The following is a 14,481-nucleotide window of genomic DNA, read 5'->3' on the forward strand; positions in this document are numbered from 1 at the left end:
TAAACACTGGGCCTCATTTACAATGAATGGACGCAGGGCAGTGCTGCAAGTCTTTTGCTGCGCTGTTCCAAGCCAATTCGACAGGGCAGGAATGCTCCATATTTACAAGATACAGTGCATTCCTGTCCTTTTGGAGGTTAATATTATGTGCATTGGACTTAGTCATATAAAGACTCAGACAGTCTCGATCATACGTCTCAACCATCTTAATCGTTTTAGTTAGAGTGTTGACAGTTGCATGGAAATACCTACATGCTACATATGGGGCGCCCCTGTGCAAAGCACTACTCTAAGTGACTTTTGGGCTGCTTTTGGAAAGTAAATCCCAAAGCCACACTCTGCATTGGTGTGCTTCCCTTTCGGTCACTTTACTCTAGTGCAAAATGTTGATTTATATTCCAGGATGTGAACATGCCACACGTCAGCAATCGTGGGTGCAGTATTCCTAAATCTACATAGACGGGATGTCCAGCAGGTAGCTGAGTCATAGGAGCGCCTTACCATCGAGATGTTTCCCTTCAGTGTTCCATTGAATTCCACTTTAGCCCGAACCCACTCTCCGTCCTCTGCTTTCTGAGGCTCAATGTTGGCACACTGCAGTCTTCATGGTCAGGGAAAAGAGGAAACAAAATTAACATGTGCAGTGAGTTCCTAAAGGTTACTGCGGAGGTGAGCAGATGGAGAATGCTGGACCATGAGATCAAATGAACACAGATGCACTACCTTTGAGACATTTATAGGGCCTCTTTTTACATTTCCATTATCAATCCAATATTTCATTTGTTATGCTTTTCAGAGAAGAACTTTCTGAGTAGACCAAGATGTCTTGCAGTTTACCTCAAAGTACCTTCAAGCCTGCTCCTGTACAAGTCAATATCAACGTAGACATGCAGCCGAAGGGAGCGGGTGTAAAAAAAACCTCAAACTAGGGTACAGGTCCCTGCCCTTTGTCTGGCCCACATTAGCTGTGAGCCAAAGGTGTCAAGAGGAAACTTGGAAAGATTCTGATGAGCAGATAATTACCTTGGGCAGCATTGCATAGGCACAGAATGTTCTCATCTTTACCACCACTAATTGACCAATACGTTTGAGCCAATCAAGGGTATGAAGTGCATGACCGGAAACTTCCAAAAGGCTTTTCCTGTCACTACAAGAGGAATAGTGGTAAAGTTGTCCTTTCATCAGGCCCTCAAGCTGCAGTAACTGCTACCCTGCTTGTAGGCTGGAACAAGAAGCTGCTGTCACCGTTTCTATAGGAGCAGCCTGAAGCGGATTTCCACTGCTTGCTTGGCCAGCACATAGAGATATTCCAATCAGCCCTTTAAATCCCATCTCACGCTGTAATGGACCCCTGCATACAGCCTAATCCGCCCTGCAGACACTCATTTTCATATTTTATTCAGGTAGAAACAAGGCTGCATAATCCATTTAAATGATCAAATATAGATACCATGCATAAGGCAAAACATGCAAGTAACATTCTTCGTTATATTAACCAAATTGTTTTTTTACAGAAGGTCTTTCCAGCATTTTAAAAAAAATCTTTGAGTTGATCGATCAACAAACATCCCTTTTTCTCGTACCACGCTCCATGCATTTTAACAAGCCGTTCGGCAAACGTAGGAGTGAATGGAGTCTTCCATTTTGCAATGTTGTAAAATTTAATAACATACTTTTCAGAAGATTTTAAAGGCTTTTCAAATCTTAAATTTCAACACTGAGAAGTGTGGAGGAGCATGTAGAAATGCAACCAAGTTGGCTTCAGTCACTTTCTCCTAGGAGACTTGGGCCTGCTACCATGACTGCTGTTCCACTGCTCTCGTTTTCTTGCTGCTGAGAAGTCTGCCTGTCACCAGTTTTATTTTCTGTTGTCTTACCAAAGTCTTGGAATCTTTGTGTGATTTAATTTTAAACATGGCTTTATTTTCTTGTATATATAATACGATAGAGGCAGCTTCGGAGTGCCTGATTTTGAGCTCAAGCTCTGACTGCGCAAGCTACAGTGGGTTGCGAGATGGATGAACGGGACATTCCTGGAAGACATGGATGTCTCAGACACTAGAGTCCAAGATGGTCCCTTGAACGATTTGTTTTATGGGTCAGATAATTCTCGGCACGCATTCGGGCCTGCTGTAGTCTACTCTACCAGGTTGGAAGAGCCTACTATGAAGAGCTCCACGTAAGTCAGCATGAGCCTCCACCGTACCACTTATAAGGCTACCACAACAAGGAGGCTCCCTATCGACGATACAACTGGAACGTTGGACTGAAGTGGGATGCAGACAGTAGGTCCCAGTTAAAGTGTGGAAACCCATCTGAACTGACAGACGATGAAGAACTACTGGCGAGTGCCTGTACCTTATATATAAAATCTTGAAAAAATATACCCATAGGGAATGGGACTGCAGGGAAATGGTGGAATGCAGAGAAAATGAACCCTAAAGAGCACACAGTACTACAATTGATGTTTAATATGAGAGACTGCTGGAAATTGGCGTCTTTGTTAAATAAAGCTATACTTAACATGACCAGGAAGCTCCAGGAACCAATGAGAGGCAGATCTTGGAAGAGAATTTCAGGTTAGTGAATGGGATGGAATTCCTGTACACATTACTGTGATATCCAGAAATACACTCCTACATAGACTGAACTAAACCCCTAAAAAGAATTACAAATATAATTAGTGGTCTTCTCAAGTTGTTCTGTGTGTACAAGTGCAGATGTTTGGCAGGAGTACGACACTAGAAGGCAGTCACTAACTGCCGAGCAAGGTCTCTGGCCAAGCGAGGCTGTTCCATCCTGAATGCTGTTATTGGGATCTCTACCACGGCTCAAGATAGAGAGCAGTAGGCACTAATGAGCTTGTACTACCATTTAATGTGCAAAAAGTGGTTCAAATTGTGCGCTGTTTGCAAATGAAATAGTATTTTGCAAATTGACCTATATACAAATATGTCTGTTCATAAAATACTAAATCACAGGAGGTCACAGGACAACATGCTCCATTAATATCAATTGAACATTACGCAAGTTGCAACCTGCTGCGATTGGCCCCAATCTCAGGGATGGTGGCCTGTAAGGGTTAGCAAACTACCATGTCTGTGATTGTGTTTAAATAAAGAAATCTTTTATTTTTTTTAATGCAGCCATTTTCCTAAAATAGGACTTTGTTTGAAACATGGTTTAACTTTTTTAAAGTTTCTATGGATGTTGGCAGTTGTCGTAATGACCACTGCCTACCCTTCCTGAAACTTTTTCAAAAAGATTCCCCAAGGGGGATTCCCATCCACTGTGCGAATCAGGTACAAACGCAACTAAGAAGTTAGTATGTATTCAAACCAGATTACAGCCCCAAAACATCGATATATCGGGGTTAGAATGGGTATTTAGAAGGAATGCCCATAACACACCACTTACAAATTGCAATCCTGGAGCCATTTCTCAACCAATTTAGTGATCCCGAAAGCCTTTCTCGAATCAATAAATGGATTTAGTACATTTAAAAAAAGAATTTGTGTTTGCAAACTCACCGATTTAACAAATCGGAGGGTTTTGCGGACCCTAAAACCCTTCCTGCATGAGGCCACTAGTTTATAAATCTAGCCCCATTACTATCTAAGCCTTCAATTGCAATGTCATGGAAGTCGACCAGTGAGCAAATAGCAACGAGAAGGGATGAAATGGGAAAAATAGAGAGCACACAGAGAAGAAATGAGAGGTCTATTCAAATACCTGATTTCACTACCATGGAATGGAATGTAACAATTGTTCACTATTACCGCGGCGAATTGAGAGAGACCCTCTGGAAAGGCTGTGGAGCCCTGCCATGCTTAATAAGGGGTATATAACTCATATGAGACCGAACAGCATACTGGGTGACTGTCTGCAAATGTAGTGTACTTTTGCTTGAGCCAATGATGCTTATGGCATAGGAAATCCCAATATTTTACATATTGGGATTTCCCATGCCATAAGCATCATTGGCTCAAGCAAAAGTACACTACATTTTCAGACAGTCACCCAGTATGCTGTTCGGTCTCATGAGTTGTATACCTTCGTCTAACCAAACATGACACTGTTGATATTTGAAGGGTAGAAATGCATTGCTAAACTTCCTGTACTGGAAAATGGTTTCACGAGCCTGAAACGCAAAACCTAAAGATTACCCATATTTGCTGAAAATTAACTTAACTATAGATTATTATGTGTGTCCTGTATGAAGCGCTACAATGGCAAAAAACGGTTTAGAAATAATGACAGCTACTGTCGTGCAAATGGTCACTCCCTCCTGTGGGCCCCCAGTGCCCCTGCACCTGCTGCACTATCGATAGCTATGACCCGGTTGTAGGACTGCATTATGGTAACAGTCTTGTTCCTACATGCAGTGAACATAGTGAACATGGCACACAGGTTCAGGTTTGCATAGCTCACCTTTGCAATGATACTGGCTACTGTAGTACGGAGTGTAACTGACTAGCACATCATCCCTCTTCCAGATCCGCAAACAGTCCATCCAGGGAAGGCTGAACTTGATCCCATAGCAGGGTTTGTAAGTGTGGAAGGGGGAATAGATTTCTGACATGTTCAAGTAATGAGCACCATAACAACAAAATGTAGCACGCCCTGCATGTCCACATCGGATGTGACCCTGACCTCTGCTTCACCCAGGCTGGGCAAGGTTCCTGGAATCAGGTCAACTATGACTTGATAATCCTGAAAAAGACCTGAATACTGTACAACATGAAGGCACATCACACGCTCAGTACATGGTTCCTTGGTAAGTAAGATCTCCTCCACCATACCACCCTGCAGTTGCAACTACCAATGAGAATGTTACATGGCATGTCATCAACTATACTGTTGAAAAGGGTGGTGAAGGACTTGCTGTATTGTATCAGAAGTGGTAGTGCATATGTATCATGAATAGAGTAAAATGCTTAAACACTTACCAGCCCTAATAATTATTAATATATAATTCATAAGAATGTGTTCTTGGGACACCCTTACCACACACAAATCCCCCCCGCACACATATCTTTGGGGAAGAGGGGAGCAGCACAGACCACTGACACCAGGTTTCAGTGGCGTAACGAAAGTTGAGGGGGCCCCCCTGCAAGGTACACGGAGGGGCCCCCGCTCCGGATATAATCTGGAGCTCTCAGGCCTGAGTACTGTGCTGAGGGGGGCCCCCAGCAGTTCGGGGGCTCCCCGCACTGCGGGGGCCTTCGTTAAGCCCCTGTGAGGCAGGGAGTCTGGATGTGGAGTGAATGGGTGAGCGAGGCAGGGAGCCTGGATGTGGAGTGAGTGAGCGAGGCAGCGAGCCTGGATGTGGAGTGAGTGAGCGAGGCAGCGAGCCTGGATGTGGAGTGAGTGAGCGAGCGAGGCAGCGAGCCTGGATGTGGAGTGAGTGAGCGAGCGAGGCAGAGAGCCTGGATGTGGAGTGAGTGAGCGAGCGAGGCAGAGAGCCTGGATGTGGAGTGAGTGAGCGAGCGAGGCAGAGAGCCTGGATGTGGAGTGAGTGAGCGAGCGAGGCAGAGAGCCTGGATGTGGAGTGAGTGAGCGAGCGAGGCAGAGAGCCTGGATGTGGAGTGAGTGAGCGAGCGAGGCAGAGAGCCTGGATGTGGAGTGAGTGAGCGAGCGAGGCAGAGAGCCTGGATGTGGAGTGAGTGAGCGAGGCAGGGAGTGGTTCAGGGAATTGATGAGGAAAGTGAGGTGGCGTGTATTGTGAAACCTTAGAAATCTATTGCCTCTCTGATATAAGTCAACAAGAAGTAAATTATGAAGCCTCTGCCTTGTGTTACCTCACTGATGCTTTTTCAGCACCTCTTCCTCACTTCAGTTGTATTCAATTTTTTAAATTAAAACATCCCAGCTGAATGACTACTGAAGTTAGGCAGAAAACAAACAATTGCAGATCACTTGCTTTTGGGTAACATCGCAGGTAGAAGTCATTACGCTTGCAAATGTTCTTAGATCTGAAAGCATGCCAATTACAGCTAGAGGCGGATGTTCCATACCTTCGCCATGCAATGCATTGTTCTACCCATTATAGAGCACCCTACAGCACATGCGTCACAGTACATAGCCAACACTCTGCTTAGAAGCATGCAGATGCACAGCTGGCCATCTTGGAATGGTTTTTGTAACAAAGAGCATTCCATGATGGCTGCCGATGCATGCACAACATGCACAAGCGTTGTGATGCACTGGCAGGTTATTTTGCCATTTTAAAAACTTTCATTTTCTATTCCATTGCAGCTGACTTCCATTTAAAATTGCAAATTAAAAAAAGGTATCCATACAATGCTGCAAGCGTCCCAGTGACAGTGCAGCTGCCGAGCCTCACCAAAGCAATATTTTTTTTTTTAAATGAGGTGTATGGGAAGGGGCAAGGTGGGGTAACAGGAGTTGGGGAAACAGTAAGTCCCTAAAGAGAGTGAAGGCGCAAGGATGTGAGGAAAAAGAAGGGGCTATGAGAGTGAAAGTAAAGAAAGGGACACCTCCATGGAGTGCTGAAACCAAATGAAAATGTAAGCGGTGGAAAGATAGAACTCATTCAATCATTAAGAAACACAGTAAAGATGAAATGATCCAGGAAAGGGATAAATGGGTGAAAATCCACAAATTAAGAGTCAGGGAAGTGAGACAGACAAGAAAGCCATCCGGTTAGAAGCAAGGTGCTGACCCAAAGTCCACTCAATGTATTTTGTTAATTGCGTTGTAGACAACCCCCTAGACAACAAACAGCTAAAGCTGTCTGTAAGCGAGACCTAAAGAACACTTTGCCACAGATTGCATTACATCTTTGGCATCACCTTATAAAACCACTTCTGAAAATGTGCCTTCAGGTGCACCGACGATGAACACTGGCATTGTATTCCAATGTATTGTTGGATTCAAAGCTAGCAAGGCACAGCCTTCTTGAAGGGCTGGCTTTGTAAATAGGTCTTTCTCTTTCTGTTTAAGTTAGGAATTCCATCATGCTGAGACTACAGATGGTCAAAGGAGATGCATTCTGGAAACCCACATAACAGTTTTTTCATCATATTCAGACAAGTAGAAGCTGCCCACCCTAACCAAATATTACTTGCACTTAAATGTGTAGTCGTAGGAGGCATGAAGCAAACAACGCTAATTTCAGAAGCACATGGGTCGTTCTGATCACATTCAAAATATATAAATTCATAATCGCGAAACGTAATTGTTGCGACTTATTTTAATATGCTACTCCAGTTTTAGTCTTTTATTCTTAACAAATGTAGGGCACGCAGGAACTGATGTAAAAAGTTCCTTTGTGGTCACAAACCCTGCATTTTTCAAAACCGCAGGATTTTCAACCTTACAGTTTTTTTTGGTTTTTTTTCTAGTTACTAACCTGCAAATAGGAAATACCATTCCGACTCATAAATTAGTTATGCAGCCCACTCTAAATTGCATTTAAGAAAGTCCTTGCGAGACCCTCCAAGTTGTGGTTCGTAATGACCCGCATTAATGATTTGCGACCACAACCATTGATCACAAAGTGGTTTCTGATTCACTAATAGGATGCTCTATCTTAGGAACAGCTTTCCCTTTGAGAATCATGTCAGATGGCCTCAGGGACGTCCCTCCTTTACAATATCTTCTCAAATGGAAGATTTTCTTTTTTATAAAGCAAGACTTGCCCCTTTATAGGGCTGCTTTAAAAAAAAAAAAATTAAGTTTTCGAAATGGATATGTAAACACAAGAATGGAGGTCTGCTGTCCCTTGCTGACTACCATCCTGATTGTGGACTTAATATTGCCTTAGCGCACTTGGTGCATGAGAATGGAGCATTGGTGGCAGACAAAAGTCACGTGACTCAGTGTGTTGTCCACACCATGCTTCTGCTTCACATCCCCCACGCCCACCTTTCATTATTCCAAGTCTCACCCCGCTGGCATGAGTGCGGCCCTCGGGCATGCCACAACAGTACTTTGTGGCCCCTAGGGAAATGTTTGAGCACCCATGCCTTAGCGGAACTGTAAAAGATGCAGCCCTCATTTTGCTCAGTGCTAGCCAATGCTGCCAACTCGTGCCCTTCTCTGACATGTAAAGTCTCACACTCACGCCTGCCATTGTAGACGCAAAATGATCAAATAGTTTGCTCAGGTCTGAAGGTTTACGTTTTTCTACCGGTCCGAAGGTCACTTTTTCAATGTCATTTTCTGCACCTACACAGCTCTTTTGTTTTTATTATGTCACGTGATCTCCTTTGAAGCTGTACAAATGGAAACATATAAACCTGCCTTCTGCACTTGCATGCTTTACCTTTTATGCTCACAGGGTGCTAACAGATCCCTTGCTGCCCTGCGATTCGAAGACCATTTTTTTGTTATTATAAATTTCCTGCCTCCCAATTCGGCATGAGCAAAGATTTCACAATCTGGTGCATTGGCTGGTGTTTGCGATTGACCATGGCTGGCTGGCTCTCTGGCGTGAGTACTGTGCTGAGGAGGCCACCTGCAGCTCGGGGCCCCCCGCACTGTGGGGGATGCAGGGGCCTGTGTTACGCCCCTGCCAGGTTTGTGTGAAAAAGGCAGTGTTTTTTAAATAGGTGCACATCACAAAACAACCTCCCCCTTTGCCTTCTAAAACTATAACCTCACTATACAAAATTAATCACCTGTGTTAAACTACCCCACCCCAAAAATATCCCTCCCCCACACAACAGCTTAACTCAGCAATATCATACTTGCACCAGAGCTGGTAAACTGTAACTGAGAACTAAAAAATCCCTTCACTTTGTTACTTATAGTAACTTTTTAACCCAGTCAACTTCCTACTTAACCTAAAACTTCCCAGCTCGTACAGGCGTGACCGTGACTATCTGTTCCCTTTCAGCCTAAACTGCCACTGACAGCCAACAATAAACTTCGGTGAATGATCGCAACTTCTCAGCCAACCGCCAATGCATCTGAGTGAAACTACAAGCTAAATAACATAACTTCCCCTTCCACACCTGTATGCAACAAAGCTTGCCCTACCCCAAAAAAAGGGAACAGAAAAAACAACCCAAACAAGCATGAATATGGGGATGAGAGGGTGGGGTCAAAACTGCTACCTACAGGTAGCAGCCACTGTGTCACCAAGCCAAAATAGTGGCTGGTACCACAAAAGACCATATATACATATACCTTGGGCTACATATGTGGCCCACATGCAGCCCAAACTCCATCACCTGACTGCTCCACTTCCCCAAAATACCCAGGGGGCAGACCTCCCTGTGGCTGGCTGCCACCCACCCCTCTTTTGGGTAAGAGGGGAGCAGCACAGACCACTGACACCAGGTTTATGTGAAAAAGGCTGCTTTATTGAAATAGTTGCACATCACAAAACTATATAGGCCTTTGCCTTACAAAACTACAACCTCACTATACATAGATAGTTATCACATGTGTTCAGATACCCCACCCTTAAAATATCCCCCACCCTTAAAATATCCCCCAAAAGAACTTAATTTACCAGTATCACACTTGCACCAGAGCTGCTCAACTGTAACTTAGACCTAAAAAATCCCTTACCTTTTACCTACCTCTATTAATTTTTCAACCCATTCAACTTCCTGCCTAATCTTTAACTTCCTAGCTCATCCAGGCATGAACTTTCCTAACCACTCCCTTTGAGCCAGAACTGCCACTGACAGCAACAATAAACTTCGGTAAATCGTGGCAACTTCTCTGCCAACTGCCAACCAGAAAAGAGGGAGGGCAAAGGTGCTACCCCCACTTTTCTGACCCCCTACCCCACCTGAGTCGAAAATTAGAGGCACCCACACTAAATAATGTTCAGCACCTTGGCCAAACCAACTTGAACTGCAACAAGTGTAGTTCTATGCCCGTAAAGGACAAATGGGCACCATCTTCTCTAAAAAAAATTCCACGACCTCATAACGAAGATCTGAATGTACTACTCTGCCCAAACAATTGTCCCTACAGAAAGAACGCATTTCTTTGTTCAGCTTCCTCCTGGCCCGGTTTATGGCTGCTGGCTTGAAAGCACTGCGCCATACCCTCCTGGGTATGAATTCAATCAATCAGATGTTAATTAAGATTGACTACTCACCCATAAGGGTATCAAGGCGCTGGGGGGTGGGGCGGGTCCCAGGTTCCAGTCCATCAAGGAGGGGGGTCTGTCGAAGAGCCAGGTTTTGAGGTTTCTTGCGAAGATGGGGAGCGATGTTTTCGGTCTGAGGTGGAGTGAAAGGTCGTTCCAGGCTCTGGCCGCGTGGAAGGAGAAGGAGCGGCCTACCAATCTGGTCTTTCTGGTGTGGGGGACCACGTCATAGTAGAGCTGGGCTGATCGTAGGGTCCTTTGGGGCGCGTGGAATTTGAGTCGGCTGTTCAGGTATGCTGGTCCAGTGTCGTGGAGGGCCTTGTGAGCGTGGGTTAGCATCTTGAAGGTGACTAGCTTCGATGGGGAGCCAGTGGAGTGTGCGCAGGTGCTGGGAGATGTGGCAGTGTCTTGGCAGGTTGAGGACCAGTCTTGCGGCGGTGTTTTGGATGTTCTGTAGCTTGCAGGTGAGGTTTTTGTTTATTCCAGCATAGAGTGCATTGCTGTAGTCGAGCCTGCTGGTGACCAGGGCGTGAGTGACGGTCTTTCTGTGTTCAAGGGGGATCCATTTGAAGGTCTTACATAGGAGGCGGAGGGTGTGGAAGCAGGACGAGACGGAGTTGATCTGGCAGTCCATTTTGAGCTCAGAGTCCAGGATGATTCCCAGGTTGCGTGCGTGGTTCGTGGGGGTGGGCGGGCTTCCGAGGGCCACCAACTGTCGTTCCAGCCGTCAGGGTTTGGGCCCATGAGGAGTACTTCCGTTGTGTTGGTGTTTAGTTGTAGGCAACTGTTTTTCATCCATTTGGCAACTGCTTCCATGCCTTCTCGAAAGTTGTGTCTGGCGGTGTTGGGTTCAATGGATAGGGAGAGGATGAGTTGGGTGTCGTCTGCGTATGACAATGTTGAGTCCGTAGGTTCTGACGATGGGGGCGAGCGGAGCCATGTAGACGTTGAAGAGCGTAGGACTGAGGAAGGACCCCTGGGTGACTCCGCAGGTGGGAAATGTAGGGATTGAGAGGATAGGGGGAAGTCTGGCCCGCTGCGTTCTGCCGGAGAGGAAGGAGCGGATACAGCCGAGGGCCTTGTCTTGGATCCCTGCGTCGTGGAGTCTGCGTATTAGGGTGCGGTGAGAGACTGTGTCGAATGCCGCTGAGAGGTCGAGGAGGATGAGGGCTGCTGTTTCTACTTTGTCCAGTAAGGTGCGGAGGTCGTCTGTTGTGGCGAGGAGGGTGGTTTCCGTACTGTAGTTTTTTCTGAAGCAGAAATGGGAGTTGGAGATGTTGTACTCGATGAATGTGGCGAGTTGGCTGTTGATGGCTTTCTCGATGACTTTAGCTGGGAACGGGAGCAGGGAGATGGGTCTGTAGTTGAGGTTGGTGGCTTCCGCTGAGGGTTTCTTCAGGAGGGGGTTGATCTCAGCATGTTTCCAGTCGTCGGGTAACGAGGCGGTTGCCAGGGAGCGGTTGATGGTGTGGCAGAGCATGGGTGCGATGGTGTCGGCGGCTCTATTGTAAATGTGGTGGGGGCAGGGGTCCGTGGGGGCCCGGAGTGGATTGAGTTAGTCTTCAGTGAGTCTTCGGTGGTGAGGGCTGTCCAGTTGTCTATCGCTGGCTTCAGGGTGTCTGGGTTGGTTGGTGAGGGTTCAGTGTGTTGGTTGTCGTCGAAGTGGCCGTAGATGCTCTTGATTTTGTGGTGGAAAAAGGTGCGGAGTTTGTCACAGAGGTCTTGTGAGGGAGGGATGTCAGTGGACTCGCTGGTGGGTTGGATGAACTCCTTGATGATGTTGAAGAGTTCTTTGCTGTTGTGTGCATGAGTGGCGATTCTGTCTTCAAATAGATTTTTTTCATCGTTTTTCTGATGAGTTGGTGGTGGGCGTTGGTGGCAGCTCTGAAGTTGTGGGCTTCTGTGGATTTGGTGTTTCTCCAGGCATTTGAGGTGGCTGCAAGTGCGTCTGGACTCTTGAAGTTTGGTGGTGAACCATCTAGCTTTCTTGGCATGGGTGTTGTTGTTTTTCTTGAAGGGGGCTATGGTGTTGGCGCTGTCGGAGATCCATCTGTGCAGGGTTCGGGCTGCGGTGTTGGGGTCATCGTTTTCCGCGATGGTTGGTGTGGAGTTGCTGAGTGATGAGGCTAGCTGGTCGGTGATTCTGGTCCAGTTTCTTCTTGAGAGCAGGTACTGGTGTCTGTGGATGGTGGGTGTTTTTAAGGTGAAGTGGACGCATCGATGGTCAGTCCATGGGAGTTCGGTGGTATGGCTGAAGGTGATGGAGTTTCCTGTTGTGAAGAGGGGGTCGAGGGTGTGTCCTGCTGAGTGCATGGGTTCGGTCACGATCTGGCAGAGTCCGATGTTGTGGTGGATGTCTAGGAGGGATGTGGTGCTGGGTCCAGTTGGTTGTCGAGGTGGAAGTTGAGATCTCCCAGTAGGGTGTAGTTGGTGGACGCGATGGCATGCGGGGAGATGATGTCCATGATGGAGTTGGCGAAAAATCCGTGGGTTCCAGGGGGTTGGTAGATGAGGGTTCCTCGGAGGGTGGAGGTAGGGCTGGCCAGTATCTTGAAGTTAAGGTGTTCCATCAGGTCTGTGGGATCATCGGGGAGAGTGCTCAGGCGGAGGGTGGATTTGTGGACGATGGCGATTCCGCCTCCCGGGCGGGTGGGGCAGTCCTTCCTGGAGATCTTGTATCCTTGGGGAATGGTGATGGCGATGTCCGGTCCCGAGGTGGTGTTGATCCAGGTTTCGGTAAAGAATGCTGGGGTGGTGCTGTCGAGGAGGTCCCAGATTTCGGTGGTGTGTTTGTGGAAGGATCGGACATTGAGGAAGATGCATTGCAGGGTCTTCGGTTCGGTTGTGTTCTTGCGGGCGGGTTGCGCTGGGTCCGCTGTCTTGACGGTGCTGCAGGTGTGCCGCAGCGATGACAGCTGAAGGGTTCGTGGGTGTCGGCTGGTGATGCTAGCTTGCAGTTGTTGTTGCGGCCTGGGTTGTGAGCGTGGAATGCTGCTGGGTCGTAGCGTTGGTGGTGCAGAGATCCAGGCATCCTGGCGCTGGTCGCAGTCGGGTGCAGACGGGCTTGCCTTTGGCGTGCCGGCCGCCATCAAGTAAGGGTCGGGGTGGGCTGGACAGCTGGGAGGCAAGAGCGGGGAGGGGAGCTGGATTGGGCCAGTCGCACTGGTCGTGCTGGGGGGGGGCGGGCCACGGGGGCAGAAGCAGCAGGGAAAATGGTCTGAAAAAGGAAAAAGGCAAAAAGAGAGAAAAGTGCAAATAAGGCAGCAAAAGTGCAAGAAAAAGTGGAGGAAAGAGAGGACACAGAAGGAGAGTGAAAGGGGGAGCTTGAAATGAGGGGAAAACAGAAAACTGAGGAAATACCCAGAAGAAAAGTGAAGGGGGGGGGGGAGATAGAAGTGAGGGGGAAAAAACGAGTGAAAAGGAGAGAAAAAGCGGAGCGAGACAATGGAGGCAGAGGTCCACTGGACCACCAGGGATGAGGCGCAGGTGAAACCTGCGGGTGGAGGAGGGCCTCGAACACCAACACTCGAGAGTGCAGGGGCTCGGGGGAAGGCCTCACTTAATGGTGGAGCTGCGAGGGAGGGAGAGCAATTTCACTGACAATGAGTCAGTGGTCTTGTTGCCGGTCCCCGCAGCAGCCGCATTATGTAGGGTACGGGGAGGGCTGGACAGCTGGGAGGCGGGGAGGGGAGCTGGATTTGGCCGGTCACACTGGTCGTGCTGGGGGGGCGGAGCCGTGGGAGCGGCAGGGAAAACCGGCTGGAAAAAAAAAAAGGCAAAAGGAAAAAAAGAGAGAAAAGTGCAAATAAGGCAGCAAAAGTGCAAGAAAGAGTGGAGGAAAGACAGGACACAGAAGTAGAGTGAAAGGGGGAGATTGAGATGAGGGTAAAAAATGAGTGAAAAATTGAGGAAGGACACAGGAGAGTGAAGGGGGAGGCTTGAAATGAGGGGAAAACGACAGAAAACGGAGGAAAGACCCAAAAGGAGAGTGAACGGGGGGTGGGGGGGGGGGAGATAGAAGTGAGGGGAAAAAAACGAGTTAAAAAGGAGAGACAATGCAGAGCGAGAGAATGGAGACAGAGGTCCACTGGACCACCAGGGATGAGGCGCAGGTGAAACCTGCTGGTGGTGAGGGCCCAAAGCACATGGCAAGCTGCCCATAGCCTGTGCATCTCCTTAAAATCCTCCTTCATGATGGATTTTATTAGTGCCAAGCCCTTTTGAACCACCAGGTCATTCTCCCCTTTAGTGAATCAGGAATATATCAGTACATTTCCCACCTACCAGAAGCCTATTCAGATAGGGAAGGAGCTCCTCCATCTCACCCCCCCCCCATTCCTAATGGAATATAAAGCATTGTTAAAAACCAAATTTGCCCGTGACTACTTGAAAGGGAATAATTCTAG

General features: G+C 47.4%; 1 protein-coding gene across 3 annotated transcripts in view; it reads right to left on the minus strand.

Annotated features, from left to right (window-relative positions):
* The window catches only part of LOC146811589 (uncharacterized), a 256,867-nt gene that overhangs the window by 145,337 nt on the left and 97,049 nt on the right, over positions 1 to 14,481 (minus strand). For all 3 annotated transcript variants that reach the window (XM_085618574.1, XM_085618575.1, XM_085618576.1), the window contains exon 3: positions 502 to 601. In XM_085618574.1, the coding sequence (XP_085474700.1) occupies positions 502 to 601 (100 nt within the window). The remainder of the gene's footprint in view (positions 1 to 501; positions 602 to 14,481) is intronic.

This window comes from Triturus cristatus, chromosome 7, assembly GCF_964204655.1.
Source record: "Triturus cristatus chromosome 7, aTriCri1.1, whole genome shotgun sequence".
Taxonomy (NCBI): domain Eukaryota; kingdom Metazoa; phylum Chordata; class Amphibia; order Caudata; family Salamandridae; genus Triturus; species Triturus cristatus.